At 34.9% G+C, this 17,762-nt stretch overlaps 1 protein-coding gene across 1 annotated transcript; it reads left to right on the forward strand.

Annotated features, from left to right (window-relative positions):
* The first annotated feature begins 1,187 nt into the window (after positions 1 to 1,187).
* On the forward strand, positions 1,188 to 17,207 carry LOC102801636 (allograft inflammatory factor 1-like). The gene is made up of 6 exons (XM_085492196.1): positions 1,188 to 1,318; positions 1,621 to 1,682; positions 14,348 to 14,414; positions 15,184 to 15,225; positions 15,819 to 15,981; positions 16,653 to 17,207. The coding sequence occupies exons 1-6, from the start codon at positions 1,288 to 1,290 to the stop codon at positions 16,735 to 16,737; spliced, it is 450 nt and encodes a 149-aa protein (XP_085348322.1). The 5' UTR covers positions 1,188 to 1,287; the 3' UTR covers positions 16,738 to 17,207.
* The last annotated feature ends 555 nt before the right edge of the window (positions 17,208 to 17,762 follow it).

Consider the following 17,762-nt stretch of genomic DNA (forward strand, 5'->3'; position numbering starts at 1 on the left):
CAGTCACAAACCACCGCGGACGAAGACATGCCTCTTAATTTCAAGAACTTTCCAATTCGGAAAAAAGTGTGTGGAAATCCCCTCGTACAACTTTGTAATTGGTTGGCGCTTTGCGGAAAACCGAAACGAAACAAAGGACTACGTAATAACCTTGCAACACTGTTGTCCACTCAGATAACAGTGGCGTTCACGTTAGCGATCTCGGCACGTGCCGAGACTCGGGACCGAGTCGTCACGTGCCGAACCTTGTGTGTGAACGGTCGGGACCGAGTCGGCACGTGCTGAAAAGAACTCGATTTCGGTCCCGATAGATGCTTGGGTCCGGAACTCGGCACGTGCCGAGATTTGCTGCCTGAACGCTCGGCACGAGCCGAAATCACGCCCTCGGTGGTAAATCTAAGAAAACATAAGCTGATTCATACTAGTATGAAATGATGATGATAGGAAATTCAGATATACTAGTATATGATCGGATGCTGTAGGAATGAATGAAATGAATGCAAACCGTTGTCAGCGACGCTTATTTATGTGCTGCTGCAACCGCTATTTTCTTGCAATGCTAAATTGACATGAAAAAAATAATTGTGTTTCGAATCTTCTTTGCCGTTCATGTACACGATGGCTCGTAATAAACACCATAGTAATAAATGGATATAATTTCACTATAACAATTATTATTATTATCATATGCGTATCGTTTTAAATGTTTGGGCCAACAGATCGACGAATGAAGGCGTGATTTCGGCATGAGCCGACTCAGTCCTAAGTGGGCCCCGAATAACGTGAACGCAACTGCTGTAATCCCTCTGCAAACACAACGGATTAAAAATTTCGGCACGTGCCGAGATCCCGTAACGTGAACGTAGTAATTATCAACAGTGTATCAGTGACCAAATACGGTAATTAATACTCTCGTGACCAGGGTCAGACACCAACGGCGAATGGAATGATACATACTGACTATTATCAGAAGGGTGACATTGGAGGGGCGTCCTTGTATGTACAAAAATATAATACATGAAACCAAAACAAAAGTTTGCAATGAAAACGAACGGCCATCTGAACATGGGACATAGGGTTTCGTATAATGAAATAAAGAATAAACATAATAAAAAGTTGTTGTTGTTTTCCAATAATCCCGACCCAAAATGGTTTGTCCCAAAGGAGGAAGTTGTCGAGTTAAAATCATTGTTATATATATGGGTTGCTGCTTCCTTCTTGGTAGAGTGTCTTGCGAATGCATATACAGTTCACGTTATATCTAACTTACTAGTATTACGTCAAACAATGCCGATGTTAGAAGAAGTTGATAAGCAAGGTACGTACTCAGGCTGCTGAATTGTTTTACTCGCTCTGTTTTGTTGTTAAAGTATGTGTTCATAAAATACAAACTTACACTTTTTTTTCTGTGTAAGTACTTGACAATTACTCCCTGTATCTAACTTCCGTATTGTTACTTCCTGGTAGTGTTTCCTTGTTTTCCAGATTACTTTCAATTAAATTTTGGAATATTATTTTTTGTTAAATGGATGACCAAATTATAAAAGTTGTTTCGTGCGCCATTTTCGCATTTATTTTGTCAGCATTCAGTCACAATATCTTTTATATATCTGTTTACAGGGGGCAAGGCATGGGGAGAGTTAAAGAAAAAACAGGAGGCCGATTTGGACTTGCTAAATCAGGTAAATAAGACCACTGGAGCAGACATGAGTTTATTCATCTTTAATTTGAATGTTATTTGAATCGCCACTTCTCTCATGAAAGGCTAACCCCTCACCCGTCAATGCCTTATGTCGAAGCTGAAATGCTACGGGCAGATATTGCGTTATTAATCAGTTCAAATAATTCTTGACACAAACCGAGATGTGATAATCTTCTCCATTTGCAGAAATGACAGTTTTAATAAAATTAATAATGACAATGTGATAAACTTTGTGACCAAGAGGGCAGCGTATGTAGGACAATAATCGGTCATAACAATTATTTAAGGGTCAGACCATTCACTATTTGAGGGTGTCAAAACTAAATATGCTGATTATACTGATGAAGTGGAAATTAGGGTAATTTTTAAACCTTTGGGTTGAAGTATTAGCATTAGAACATGATCAATTTAAAAATCATATCTTTTTTCATATCGAAAAATTGCAGCTCATTATAATAGAATTCTGATTGAAATATTGTTTTTTTGGGGTAATTTATTGATGTAATAGAATATCTACAAAAGGAGTGCATATAACCCCAAAAATTACATTTGAATATTGATTTTCATTGATTTTCTCCTTCAGGTTTTATTTTTTAAATTTCTCAATTTTTTACTTTTCGATCTTGGTACATAGATGCTCTAGAACAATGCACATATCCCTTGCTTTTGGGTTAAAATATGTGTGCATAATAATTATCTAATTTGCATAATAATTAGTTAATTTTCAGCTTTTCCACCAATATCTCAATAGCTTATCACATACATATATGTTTTGGGACAATGCAAAGATCTCATTGGTTTGGGGTTAATGATTACCTAATTTGCATAATAATTAGTTAATTTGTGGCTAAAAGGGACATATATTCAACTGACGTCCATATTGGCAACAATTGTTCTTAGGTCATAGTAAAAAAAAATGTGAGCTGTCAAAATGGGTAACATACTATAAGAATAAGGACTCTTTGTGGCAACTTACTGCCCTCTCTTATATATCTACTAACATGCCCCTAAAAGTGAATTGACATAGAACAAATTGTTAGCATAGATCATAGAATTCATTCCAATCACAGTGAGTACATGTAATCACCATTCTATCTTTTATTCCTAGCTATTTTTATAAATTTTTCAAATTTGTAATTTCAATTCAATATTAATACTAACATTTAATACTAGTAAAATTTGAGCCCCAATATCCCAGCACAAAACTTACCCCAGCTTTCTCTATATGTATTTTTTGGTAGTAAAGCTGAGAAACAGATAGAAGAAGCTGGGGTACACTAAGTTGTGCAGTAACACTAATTTATTTGCATGTTTGGATTTTATAAATAATAAATACTTTATTGAAATCACAATCTCATTTTTCATGATACAATTATATTCAAATGCACTGTGATGCAAATGTTAATCTGAGAATTACAAAATATTTAATACATGTACTAGTCAATAAAATATTTAATACATGCACTAGTCAATAAAATACTGAATGTATTAACTCACATAGTAATGTAATAACTATTAAACAACAATAATGGTACACTTTTGAACCTTGGGGTTACAATGTCTGTCATTGTTGTCATCGTTAATTTATGTTCAATCTTTCCCAAACTTTAAAATATTATCAACCAATGTCTAATCTTGGTGAAGTTCAAGTTTGGTGCACCTGGCTCATATATATTTTTGGAGATATTGATGAAAACGTTCACAAATGGAGAGGAGTTTTTAGCTCCGCTGTCGACTTTGTCGAGCGGAGCTTATCATATGAGTGATTGTCCGTCGTCGTCGTCCGTGTCAATGTTTTACTTTTTCGACTTCTTCTTGAAAACTACAAGCCTGAATGCTTTTATACTTGGTGTATATGTACCTTGGGTAGACCTCTCTTAGGTTTGTTCATTTCATGTTGATATCTTCAATTTTCTAATTTTGGTGAATATTTTTGTCATTTTTGGTAAAAAGTGATATTTTCGACTTCTTGTTAAAAACCGCAAGTGCAATTGCTTTGATATTACATATATAGGTACTACATGTGGACCTCTCTCAGATTTGTTCATTTTGTAATGATGTCTTTAATTCTCTAATTTTGGTGAATATTTTTGTCATTTTTGGTAAAAAGTGATATTTTCGACTTCTTGTTAAAAATCGCAAGTCCAATTGCTTTGATACTACATATATAGGTACTACATGTGGACCTCTCTCAGATTTGTTCATTTCGTGATGATATCTTCAATTCTCTAATTTTGGTGAATATTTTTGTCATTTTTGGTAAAAAGTGATATTTTCGACTTCTTGTTGAAAACCGCAAGTCCAATTGCTTTGATATTATATATATAGGGTACTACATGTGGACCACTCTCAGATTTGTTCATTTTCTAATGATATCTTCTGTTCTTTAATTGCCATGTGCATTGCTAACTGTGGAGCTATCTCAGCTCACAGGATGCTTGTTAATCAATGTAACAGATATCTGTCTCTGAGTGTGAATATTAAACCAATATAAGTGTAATACGATATGATTGAGATTAGCTTAGCTTAAAACTTCAAATCAAGTAAAGAAAAAAATAAAACATATACTAATAATTAGATAATAAGCGCTTCTATTTTTACCTTGTGTAGTCATTAGATGAAGGAAAAGTTTATGAGGGAAAAAGTCTGTTCTCCTCGTTGATTTATTGTCTCAAACCCTTGTTTCTAGTGGTTGTAATAACTCAATTTAGTGCAACTATATAACTGTATAATCTATATATGTGAAAAATAGACAAAATAATACAAATTTAGACATAAAATATGTCGGGAAATGAAATGAAATTTGAACTGCTGTTTATGATATCCAGATATCAGTACTTTACTGATCTATTACTTACATAACTTAGTAACAAGAGATATTGTTTTTCTTATGTATTGTATTGTCAACTATCTTTAGTGCCAAAAGTAGTTATATTTTTCAACCAAAATCATGACTTGTATATTCTATATCTCTTTACATGTCTAACTCAGCTATGTGCAAATTTCACACATACAGTAAAATACTTTATTTTTGCTTGGAATTAATTTTCATTGAAGGAATGATTGAGTGAAAATAAAATCCAGCAAATATACCTTTTTTCCTACATTTTACATTCAACTTGTCAATCAAAAATCAGTGAAAATAAATTACACACAAAACATCCAAAAATTCTTCTCTGCGATTAATTCCAGCTAAAATAAAGTATTTTACAGTACATCACACAATGTCATGTACAATGATTTGATGATCCTATTCAAGATGGCCCAATGGCGGCCATTTTATGTTGTAAATTTATAGCTGTGCCCAGAGTTTTATTATTGTGACAGCATATTCAAGTATCATTCCCCCCTAAATCTAAGACCACAATGCACTGCATTTCAATATTCATTGTATGTAGTTAATTAGTTTATAAGGGAATATACAGAACCATGACTTAGTCAACAATATGGTATGATGTTAGATGGTTGGCTCTCCCATTTCTGTTAAACTGAAAGTTCAGTGAATCCCCCACAAACACCCATTCCCAAAAATTATGCCCAATATTTTTGATAAATTAAGTTATTTTATCAAGTTTGTAACCATTATGACATGCTGGTAAATTTCATCATAAATCACAGTTTTAATCAGTTAATCATTGGCAAATTAATCAAATGTTTCATCTACTGATACGTGTTGATTAAGTAGATCAAACTACCAGTCTACAGATATAGGGAAACATACATTGTTACATCAAATTACTCAAATGCCATAACAAGCTTGGGGGGGGGGGACTGCAGCTGTTAGACTGTAACATTATATTTGTTTTTGCCATTCTCCATTCATTGTCTGATTATTGCTGTTGGTGGTGTGCCTGGTCATCTCAAATAAATTTCTGTCATATATGAAGTTTTACACTCACTAGATACTTGGTGAAGGTATATTCTGGGGTTTTTCTAGAGAAAAAAACTGCAATTCAGTGGCGCCACCAATTGGGAGAGAGAGGGCGCTGCGCCCCTGTTCCCTTGTTTAAAAAAAATCCCTGCTATTGTCATATGATAACAGACTGATATAGATGTATTCAGTAGATACTTGGAGAAGGTCTATTGCCATATGATAGCATAGACTGATATAGGTGTATTCAGTAGATACTTGGAGAAGGTCTATTGCCATATGATAGCATAGACTGATATAGGTGTATTCAGTAGATACTTAGAGAAGGTCTATTGCCATATGATAGCATAGACTGATATAGGTGTATTCAGTAGATACTTAGAGAAGGTCTATTGCCATATGATAGCATAGACTGATATAGGTGTATTCAGTAGATACTTAGAGAAGGTCTATTGCCATATGATAGCATAGACTGATATAGGTGTATTCAGTAGATACTTAGAGAAGGTCTATTGCCATATGATAGCATAGACTGATATAGGTGCCCTCAGTAGATACTTAGAGAAGGTCTATTGCCATATGATAGCATAGACTGATATAGGTGCACTCAGTAGATACTTGGAGAAGGTCTATTGCCATATGATAGCATAGACTGATATAGGTGCACTCAATAGATACTTAGAGAAGGTCTATTGCCATATGATAGCATAGACTGATATAGGTGCCCTCAGTAGATACTTAGAGAAGGTCTATTGCCATATGATAGCATAGACTGATATAGGTGCCCTCAGTAGATACTTGGAGAAGGTCTATTGCCATATGATAGCATAGACTGATATAGGTGCACTCAATAGATACTTAGAGAAGGTCTATTGCCATATGATAGCATAGACTGATATAGGTGCACTCAGTAGATACTTAGAGAAGGTCTATTGCCACGTGATAGCATAGACTGATATAGGTGCACTCAATAGATACTTAGAGAAGGTCTATTACCATATGATAGCATAGACTGATATAGATGTACTCAATAGATACTTAGAGAAGGTCTATTGCCACATGATAGCATAGACTGATATAGATGTATTCAGTAGATACTTAGAGAAGGTTTATTGCCATATGATAGCATAGACTGATATAGGTGCACTCAGTAGATACTTGGAGAAGGTCTATTGCCATATGATAGCATAGACTGATATAGGTGCACTCTGTAGATACTTGGAGAAGGTCTATTGCCATATGATAGCATAGACTGATATAGGTGCACTCAGTAGATACTTGGAGAAGGTCTATTGCCATATGATAGCATGGACTGATATAGGTGCACTCACTATATACTTAGAGAAGGTCTATTACCATATGATAGCATAGACTGATATAGATGCACTCAGTAGATACTTAGAGAAGGTCTATTGCCATATGATAGTATAGACTGATATAGATGCACTCAGTAGATACTTAGAGAAGGTCTATTGCCATATGATAGCATAGACTGATATAGGTGTATTCAGTAGATACTTGGAGAAGGTCTATTGCCATATGATAGCATAGACTGATATAGGTGTATTCAGTAGATACTTGGAGTAGGTGTATTGCCATATGATAGCATAGACTGATATAGATGCACTCAGTAGATACTTAGAGAAGGTCTATTGCCATATGATATAGCATAGACTGATATAGATGCGCTCAATAGATACTTAGAGAAGGTCTATTGCCATATGATAGCATAGACTGATATAGGTGTATTCAGTAGATACTTGGAGTAGGTGTATTGCCATATGATAGCATAGACTGATATAGATGCACTCAGTAGATACTTAGAGAGGGTCTATTGCCATATGATAGCATAGAGTGATATAGGTGTATTCAGTATATACTTAGAGAAGGTCTATTGTCATATGATAGCATAGACTGATATAGGTGCACTCAGCAGATACTCAGAGAAGGTCTATTGCCATATGATAGCATAGACTGATATAGATGTATTCAGTAGATACTTGGAGAAGGTCTATTGCCATATGATAGCATAGACTGATATAGGTGCACTCAATAGATACTTAGAGAAGGTCTATTGCCATATGATAGCATAGACTGATATAGGTGCCCTCAGTAGATACTTAGAGAAGGTCTATTGCCATATGATAGCATAGACTGATATAGGTGCCCTCAGTAGATACTTGGAGAAGGTCTATTGCCATATGATAGCATAGACTGATATAGGTGCACTCAATAGATACTTAGAGAAGGTCTATTGCCATATGATAGCATAGACTGATATAGGTGCACTCAGTAGATACTTAGAGAAGGTCTATTGCCACATGATAGCATAGACTGATATAGGTGCACTCAGTAGATACCTGGAGAACGTCTATTGCCATATGATAGCATAGACTGATATAGGTGCACTCAGTAGATACTTAGAGAAGGTCTATTGCCACGTGATAGCATAGACTGATATAGGTGCACTCAATAGATACTTAGAGAAGGTCTATTACCATATGATAGCATAGACTGATATAGATGCACTCAATAGATACTTAGAGAAGGTCTATTGCCACATGATAGCATAGACTGATATAGATGTATTCAGTAGATACTTAGAGAAGGTTTATTGCCATATGATAGCATAGACTGATATAGGTGCACTCAGTAGATACTTGGAGAAGGTCTATTGCCATATGATAGCATAGACTGATATAGGTGCACTCAGTAGATACTTGGAGAAGGTCTATTGCCATATGATAGCATAGACTGATATAGGTGCACTCAGTAGATACTTGGAGAAGGTCTATTGCCATATGATAGCATGGACTGATATAGGTGCACTCACTATATACTTAGAGAAGGTCTATTACCATATGATAGCATAGACTGATATAGATGCACTCAGTAGATGCTTCGAGAAGGTCTATTGCCATATGATAGTATAGACTGATATAGATGCACTCAGTAGATACTTAGAGAAGGTCTATTGCCATATGATAGCATAGACTAATATAGGTGTATTCAGTAGATATTTGGAGAAGGTCTATTGCCATATGATAGCATAGACTGATATAGGTGTATTCAGTAGATACTTGGAGTAGGTGTATTGCCATATGATAGCATAGACTGATATAGATGCACTCAGTAGATACTTAGAGAAGGTCTATTGCCATATGATATAGCATAGACTGATATAGATGCGCTCAATAGATACTTAGAGAAGGTCTATTGCCATATGATAGCATAGACTGATATAGGTGTATTCAGTAGATACTTGGAGTAGGTGTATTGCCATATGATAGCATAGACTGATATAGATGCACTCAGTAGATACTTAGAGAGGGTCTATTGCCATATGATAGCATAGACTGATATAGGTGTATTCAGTATATACTTAGAGAAGGTCTATTGTCATATGATAGCATAGACTGATATAGGTGCACTCAGCAGATACTCAGAGAAGGTCTATTGCCATATGATAGCATGGACTGATATAGATGTATTCAGTAGATACTTGGAGAAGGTCTATTGCCATATGATAGCATAGACTGATATAGGTGCACTCAATAGATACTTAGAGCAGGTCTATTGCCATATGATAGCATAGACTGATATAGGTGTCCTCAGTAGATACTTAGAGAAGGTCTATTGCCATATGATAGCATAGACTGATATAGGTGCCCTCAGTAGATACTTGGAGAAGGTCTATTGCCATATGATAGCATAGACTGATATAGGTGCACTCAATAGATACTTAGAGAAGGTCTATTGCCATATGATAGCATAGACTGATATAGGTGCACTCAGTAGATACTTAGAGAAGGTCTATTGCCACATGATAGCATAGACTGATATAGGTGCACTCAGTAGATACCTGGAGAACGTCTATTGCCATATGATAGCATAGACTGATATAGGTGCACTCAGTAGATACTTAGAGAAGGTCTATTGCCACGTGATAGCATAGACTGATATAGGTGCACTCAATAGATACTTAGAGAAGGTCTATTACCATATGATAGCATAGACTGATATAGATGCACTCAATAGATACTTAGAGAAGGTATATTGCCACATGATAGCATAGACTGATATAGATGTATTCAGTAGATACTTAGAGAAGGTTTATTGCCATATGATAGCATAGACTGATATAGGTGCACTCAGTAGATACTTGGAGAAGGTCTATTGCCATATGATAGCATAGACTGATATAGGTGCACTCAGTAGATACTTGGAGAAGGTCTATTGCCATATGATAGCATAGACTGATATAGGTGCACTCAGTAGATACTTGGAGAAGGTCTATTGCCATATGATAGCATGGACTGATATAGGTGCACTCACTATATACTTAGAGAAGGTCTATTACCATATGATAGCATAGACTGATATAGATGCACTCAGTAGATGCTTAGAGAAGGTCTATTGCCATATGATAGTATAGACTGATATAGATGCACTCAGTAGATACTTAGAGAAGGTCTATTGCCATATGATAGCATAGACTGATATAGGTGTATTCAGTAGATATTTGGAGAAGGTCTATTGCCATATGATAGCATAGACTGATATAGGTGTATTCAGTAGATACTTGGAGTAGGTGTATTGCCATATGATAGCATAGACTGATATAGATGCACTCAGTAGATACTTAGAGAAGGTCTATTGCCATATGATATAGCATAGACTGATATAGATGCGCTCAATATATACTTAGAGAAGGTCTATTGCCATATGATAGCATAGACTGATATAGGTGTATTCAGTAGATACTTGGAGTAGGTGTATTGCCATATGATAGCATAGACTGATATAGATGCACTCAGTAGATACTTAGAGAGGGTCTATTGCCATATGATAGCATAGACTGATATAGGTGTATTCAGTATATACTTAGAGAAGGTCTATTGTCATATGATAGCATAGACTGATATAGGTGCACTCAGCAGATACTCAGAGAAGGTCTATTGCCATATGATAGCATGGACTGATATAGATGTATTCAGTAGATACTTGGAGAAGGTCTATTGCCATATGATAGCATAGACTGATATAGGTGCCCTCAGTAGATACTTAGAGAAGGTCTATTGCTATATGATAGTATAGACTGATATAGGTGCACTCAGTAGATACTTGGAGAAGGTCTATTGCCATATGATAGCATAGACTGATATAGGTGCACTCAGTAGATACTCAGAGAAGGTCTATTGCCATATGATAGCATAGACTGATATAGGTGTATTCAGTAGATACTTAGAGAAGGTCTATTGCCATATGATAGCATAGACTGATATAGGTGCACTCAGTAGATACTCAGAGAAGGTCTATTGCCATATGATAGCATAGACTGATATAGGTGTATTCAGTAGATACTTAGAGAAGGTCTATTGCCATATGATAGCATAGACTGATATAGGTGTATTCAGTAGATACTTGGAGAAGGTCTATTGCCATATGATAGCATAGACTGATATAGGTGTATTCAGTAGATACTTAGAGAAGGTCTATTGCCATATGATAGCATAGACTGATATAGGTGTATTCAGTAGATACTTAGAGAAGGTCTATTGCCATATGATAGCATAGACTGATATAGGTGTATTCAGTAGATACTTAGAGAAGGTCTATTGCCATATGATAGCATAGACTGATATAGGTGCCCTAAGTAGATACTTAGAGAAGGTCTATTGCCATATGATAGCATAGACTGATATAGGTGCACTCAGTAGATACTTGGAGAAGGTCTATTGCCATATGATAGCATAGACTGATATAGGTGCACTCAATAGATACTTAGAGAAGGTCTATTGCCATATGATAGCATAGACTGATATAGGTGCCCTCAGTAGATACTTAGAGAAGGTCTATTGCCATATGATAGCATAGACTGATATAGGTGCCCTCAGTAGATACTTGGAGAAGGTCTATTGCCATATGATAGCATAGACTGATATAGGTGCACTCAATAGATACTTAGAGAAGGTCTATTGCCATATGATAGCATAGACTGATATAGGTGCACTCAGTAGATACTTAGAGAAGGTCTATTGCCACATGATAGCATAGACTGATATAGGTGCACTCAGTAGATACCTGGAGAACGTCTATTGCCATATGATAGCATAGACTGATATAGGTGCACTCAGTAGATACTTAGAGAAGGTCTATTGCCACGTGATAGCATAGACTGATATAGGTGCACTCAATAGATACTTAGAGAAGGTCTATTACCATATGATAGCATAGACTGATATAGATGCACTCAATAGATACTTAGAGAAGGTCTATTGCCACATGATAGCATAGACTGATATAGATGTATTCAGTAGATACTTAGAGAAGGTTTATTGCCATATGATAGCATAGACTGATATAGGTGCACTCAGTAGATACTTGGAGAAGGTCTATTGCCATATGATAGCATAGACTGATATAGGTGCACTCAGTAGATACTTGGAGAAGGTCTATTGCCATATGATAGCATAGACTGATATAGGTGCACTCAGTAGATACTTGGAGAAGGTCTATTGCCATATGATAGCATGGACTGATATAGGTGCACTCACTATATACTTAGAGAAGGTCTATTACCATATGATAGCATAGACTGATATAGATGCACTCAGTAGATACTTAGAGAAGGTCTATTGCCATATGATAGTATAGACTGATATAGATGCACTCAGTAGATACTTAGAGAAGGTCTATTGCCATATGATAGCATAGACTGATATAGGTGTATTCAGTAGATACTTGGAGAAGGTCTATTGCCATATGATAGCATAGACTGATATAGGTGTATTCAGTAGATACTTGGAGTAGGTGTATTGCCATATGATAGCATAGACTGATATAGATGCACTCAGTAGATACTTAGAGAAGGTCTATTGCCATATGATATAGCATAGACTGATATAGATGCGCTCAATAGATACTTAGAGAAGGTCTATTGCCATATGATAGCATAGACTGATATAGGTGTATTCAGTAGATACTTGGAGTAGGTGTATTGCCATATGATAGCATAGACTGATATAGATGCACTCAGTAGATACTTAGAGAGGGTCTATTGCCATATGATAGCATAGACTGATATAGGTGTATTCAGTATATACTTAGAGAAGGTCTATTGTCATATGATAGCATAGACTGATATAGGTGCACTCAGCAGATACTCAGAGAAGGTCTATTGCCATATGATAGCATGGACTGATATAGATGTATTCAGTAGATACTTGGAGAAGGTCTATTGCCATATGATAGCATAGACTGATATAGGTGCCCTCAGTAGATACTTAGAGAAGGTCTATTGCTATATGATAGTATAGACTGATATAGGTGCACTCAGTAGATACTTGGAGAAGGTCTATTGCCATATGATAGCATAGACTGATATAGGTGCACTCAGTAGATACTCAGAGAAGGTCTATTGCCATATGATAGCATAGACTGATATAGGTGTATTCAGTAGATACTTAGAGAAGGTCTATTGCCATATGATAGCATAGACTGATATAGGTGCACTCAGTAGATACTCAGAGAAGGTCTATTGCCATATGATAGCATAGACTGATATAGGTGTATTCAGTAGATACTTAGAGAAGGTCTATTGCCATATGATAGTATAGACTGATATAGGTGTATTCAGTAGATACTTAGAGAAGGTCTATTGCCATATGATAGCATGGACTGATATAGATGTATTCAGTAAATACTTAGAGAAGGTCTATTGCCATATGATAGCATAGACTGATATAGATGTATTCAGTAGAAACTTGGAGAAGGTCTATTGCCATATGATAGCATAGACTGATATAGGTGTATTCAGTAGATACTTAGAGAAGGTCTATTGCTATATGATAGCATGGACTGATATAGATGTATTCAGTAAATACTTAGAGAAGGTCTATTGCCATATGATAGCATAGACTGATACAGATGTATTCAGTAGATACTTGGAGAAGGTCTATTGCCATATGATAGCATGGACTGATATAGATGTATTCAGTAGATACTTAGAGAAGGTCTATTGCCATATGATAGCATGGACTGATATAGATGTATTCAGTAGATACTTAGAGAAGGTCTATTGCCATATGATAGCATAGACTAATATAGGTGTATTCAGTAGATACTTAGAGAAGGTCTATTACCATATGATAGTATAGACTGATATAGGTGCACTCAGTAGATACTTAGAGAATGTCTATTACCATATGATAGTATAGACTGATATAGGTGCACTCAGTAGATACTTAGAGAAGGTTTATTGCCATATGATAGCATAGACTGATATAGGTGCACTCAGTAGATATTTAGAGAAGGTCTATTGCCATATGATAGCATGGACTGATATAGGTGCACTCAGTAGATATTTAGAGAAGGTCTATTGCCATATGATAGCATAGACTGATATAGGTGCACTCAGTAGATATTTAGAGAAGGTCTATTGCCATATGATAGCGTAGACTGATATAGGTGTATTCAGTAGATACTTAGAGAAGGTCTATTGCCATATGATAGTATAGACTGATATAGGTGTATTCAGTAGATACTTAGAGAAGGTCTGTTGCCATATGATATAGCATAGACTGATATAGGTGCACTCAGTAGATATTTAGAGAAGGTCTATTGCCATATGATAGCATAGACTGATATAGGTGTATTCAGTAGATACTTAGAGAAGGTCTATTGCCATATGATATAGCATATTATTATGCAGACTTTCATTTATGAGTTAATAGTTCACAAATACTATTTTTATAAATATTTAAATTTTGAAGGAAATTATCAACGAAGACTTATACAAAGATGAAGAAGACCTTGAAGAGAAGTTGGTACAATTTAAAGGTTAGATTACTTAAAAAGTTACTGACATCATGTTTTTTACCAGTGTTGTATAGTACGTTGTATGGACTCTTATCAAACACGACATGGTGCAATGACTGGTGTTGTATACGTTGTATGGACCCTTATCAAACAGGACATGGTGCAATGACTGCTGCATTTTTAACTGAGGATAAATGGCTTTGTTTTGCATTTGGCACAAAAAACTTTTGAAAAGGTGAAATTTTGAAATATATTTATTCAAATGACATGCCAAAATATATATATCTCAAAAGTAAGTATTCGTGGCATATTTTAAGTTTAACTGGACTGGAAGTTAGAATTTGTTACTACTCTAAATATCCAAACATATTTTAGTATGAGGTAGTAACCATATTATATCCTAACATTCGACAAACATATTTTCATTTGAAAGAATACAGGTGATTTTGGTTCTCAATTTGAAAAATATGAAATAATTAATAAAAAGACATGCTAATATTTTAACCATTTGAACCATTGACCAAGTCAACATAATTGCTCTTTGGTTACATGCTTGGCTCAAAATTGTTGAGAGATATATACAATCAATCTTGTGAGATTAATGACAAAAGTTGATTTTGAAAAAGTTTCTACTTAACAATGCAACCTTAACAAATTAAAAAAATAATGAAAAGAAAAATAAAGCCCAAACTAGATGCATCTGATGCATAACCTTTTCTCAAATATTTAGGCAGGAAAAAATATGGAATTCAAAATAATGTGTACTTTATTTTATTATGTTTTATTTCAGCTCAGTTCATGGAGTATGACAACGACCATTCAGGAGACTTAGGTGAGATAAAATATTGCTTTGCTTATTCAACTTTAATTTCAACTTTAATCAATGTGCTTTTTATCAAATACATTGAAAAAACATAACCAAAGTATAAATTTTGTGACAATTTAAAACATTGATGCACATTGATATTAGAGAACAAATTGACTTGGAAACTTATCAACCTATCTTCATATTGATGTGTGAAAATTTATCCAGAGAAAAGTCCATTTTCCCTCTTTAACTTTTTTACCACCAGTTTCCTTTTTCATCGCAAATTCACATAACAGTCCCGTTTATAGTCTGAACTTTCTTTCAGAAGATTAGGACAAAAATAACCAAAATTTTTGAGTATAAACTCCAAAATTAGGGTTCAGTTTGTTGGTGAAAAGTTTGTTGGTTTATTCTGTGTAATCCTATAATTTTGAAGTTTGATTTTTTCCATTCAATGTTTAAAAATAAAATAGCAGTGACAGCAGTCAATTGATTATTGGAATCAAAGTGAATGCAAAGATTCAAGAGAACTCAAAATATTGATCAATATCCCAATACCCCAATGTTTTTGTTCCAAATTATATTGTTGTCTAATATTATTATTGACTTACCGATAGGTTTGATGGACGTACAACTAATGATGGAGAAACTTGGCCAGCCAAAAAACCAGCTGGAGTTGAAAAAAATAATTGCTGAAGTAGATTTAAATAATTCAGGAACAATCTGTTATAGAGAGTTTGTGGTCATGATGCTTGGTAAAAAGTCTTCAATTCTGAAGATGTAAGTTAAATAATACCGTACTTCCCCAATCATAAGTCCACCCCTCTGTTTTTAGAAATTGAGGGCATCTCGAGAATAGGCCCAGGGTGCTTTTACCGGGCGTTGATGACATTTATTACAAATATGCATGTAAAAAGTGTATTTCATTGCATAAAAATCGTGATTGGTATGGTAGTTTGGTTCAATTTCAGAGTGCATGGCGGGCAAACGTACGGAACATGGTCCGCATCTTTTCTATTCTGTTATTTACTGAGAATTACTGATGTTGCAATACTCAAGTAATCCATATTTCGTTTGAGTAGTAGTTTTCGAAACGCCAAAGGTTGCTATGGTTGACCACAGACATGTTGCTATGGTTGACCACAGACATGTTGCTATGGTTGACCACAGACATGTTGCTATGGTTGACCACAGACATGTTGCCATGGTTGACCATGTTAGCCAACCATGGTCACTTGTGCCTGAGTGCACTATATGTACGGTTAATATAAAAAAATAGAACCTGTAGAAATTGCTTTCATTGATTTCCAATAAATAAACAAACAAAGAAGAAATGTTCTGTTGAATTCACATGAAAGATAAATTTGAAAATATTAACCCCTCAAATATTTTCATCTCTTCCTTCTTGTTCCAAATAGTTCAGCATATAATCCCCATATTTCTTTTTACAGAATCTTAATGTTTGAAAAAAAATCCAAGGAAGCTGAAAAACCGAAGGGAATTCCAGCAAAGAAGACATTTGATGATTTACCCTGAACTCTGATGTCTACTAGCTGTGTACATATTATATTTAGCTGTCTCTCTGCCAAGAATTATTCAAAATTGATTTATTCTGTACTACAGGTGTTTTTATTTTTACATCCCACTACCCCACTCCAGACCCCCTCCCCCTCCAAGTAAATCTAGTTAACCTTTGAATGCCAAATTTTTCCACCGAAATCTTTTAATTTTTTTAAAATTTTTTTTATAATTTTGAATGAGTATGGATTAAAATAACAACAGTTCATTATGTCTAAAGGAGCGAAATTGACTTGGTGATGGAAAGGTTAAATATTACTTGTCAATGTAAAACATCCTTAATTTGTTTATATGCCTTAATTGAGCATGCACTTAACTACTGGGGACTCTCTTTAGTAACCTGTTTATCGGATTGAGTACACTTGTTTGTGTATTGTCTAGCATATCTGAGATGTTTTACATTTTTTTTTCATTCCAGTGTGTTGAAAATTTATTATTAAATATGGTAAATAGGAATGATAATTTCAAAGTTTCAAAGAAGTATGCCCTCACCAATAGAATGATGAGAAACTTTTGTTTTTTTTAAGTGGAAAATAATTTTGTTCAAAAAATAGCAAGTCTGTAAAATTTTATCATACATAATCTACGATTTTTTTATTAAATTGTTTTACAATCTATTTTTTTTATCACAAGCTGCTCAGATCATTGATTGTCCAATTCAATTTGTTTTCATGTTGGGTTTCATGTATTATGTCACGAGGTAAACTTTCAAACTCATATAAAGATGGAGATTTGTTACATTGATTGTAATTTTTCATTTCCTTCATGGTGCTTCAATAAAATATGGTAAAATATGACGAGTCCTGATTTGAATATTATTGAGTAAGTGGCATGAACAAAATGATAAAAATAAAGATCCATTTTATGGTGTTGTTTAAAAAAAACAAAAAAAAAACAGTTACAAATGTCAGCAAATGTTCAAGGCAAAAGTTAACATTCTATGAAAATGATTTTTGAGCCATTTAGTATTGGTTGCTATGGTA

Source organism: Saccoglossus kowalevskii, chromosome 17 (assembly GCF_978046115.1).
Source record: "Saccoglossus kowalevskii chromosome 17, keSacKowa6.1, whole genome shotgun sequence".
NCBI lineage: Eukaryota > Metazoa > Hemichordata > Enteropneusta > Harrimaniidae > Saccoglossus > Saccoglossus kowalevskii.

What these genes read in the sequence shown, in the direction of transcription:
- LOC102801636 (XM_085492196.1), top strand. Translation starts at nt 1,288, where the DNA reads ATGCCGATGTTAGAAGAAGTTGATAAGCAAG. An exon ending in AGAAGAAGTTGATAAGCAAG is followed by an intron (nt 1,319 to 1,620) that starts GTACGTACTCAG and finishes ATCTGTTTACAG; the next exon opens with GGGGCAAGGCATGGGGAGAG. An exon ending in CGACCATTCAGGAGACTTAG is followed by an intron (nt 15,226 to 15,818) that starts GTGAGATAAAAT and finishes ACTTACCGATAG; the next exon opens with GTTTGATGGACGTACAACTA.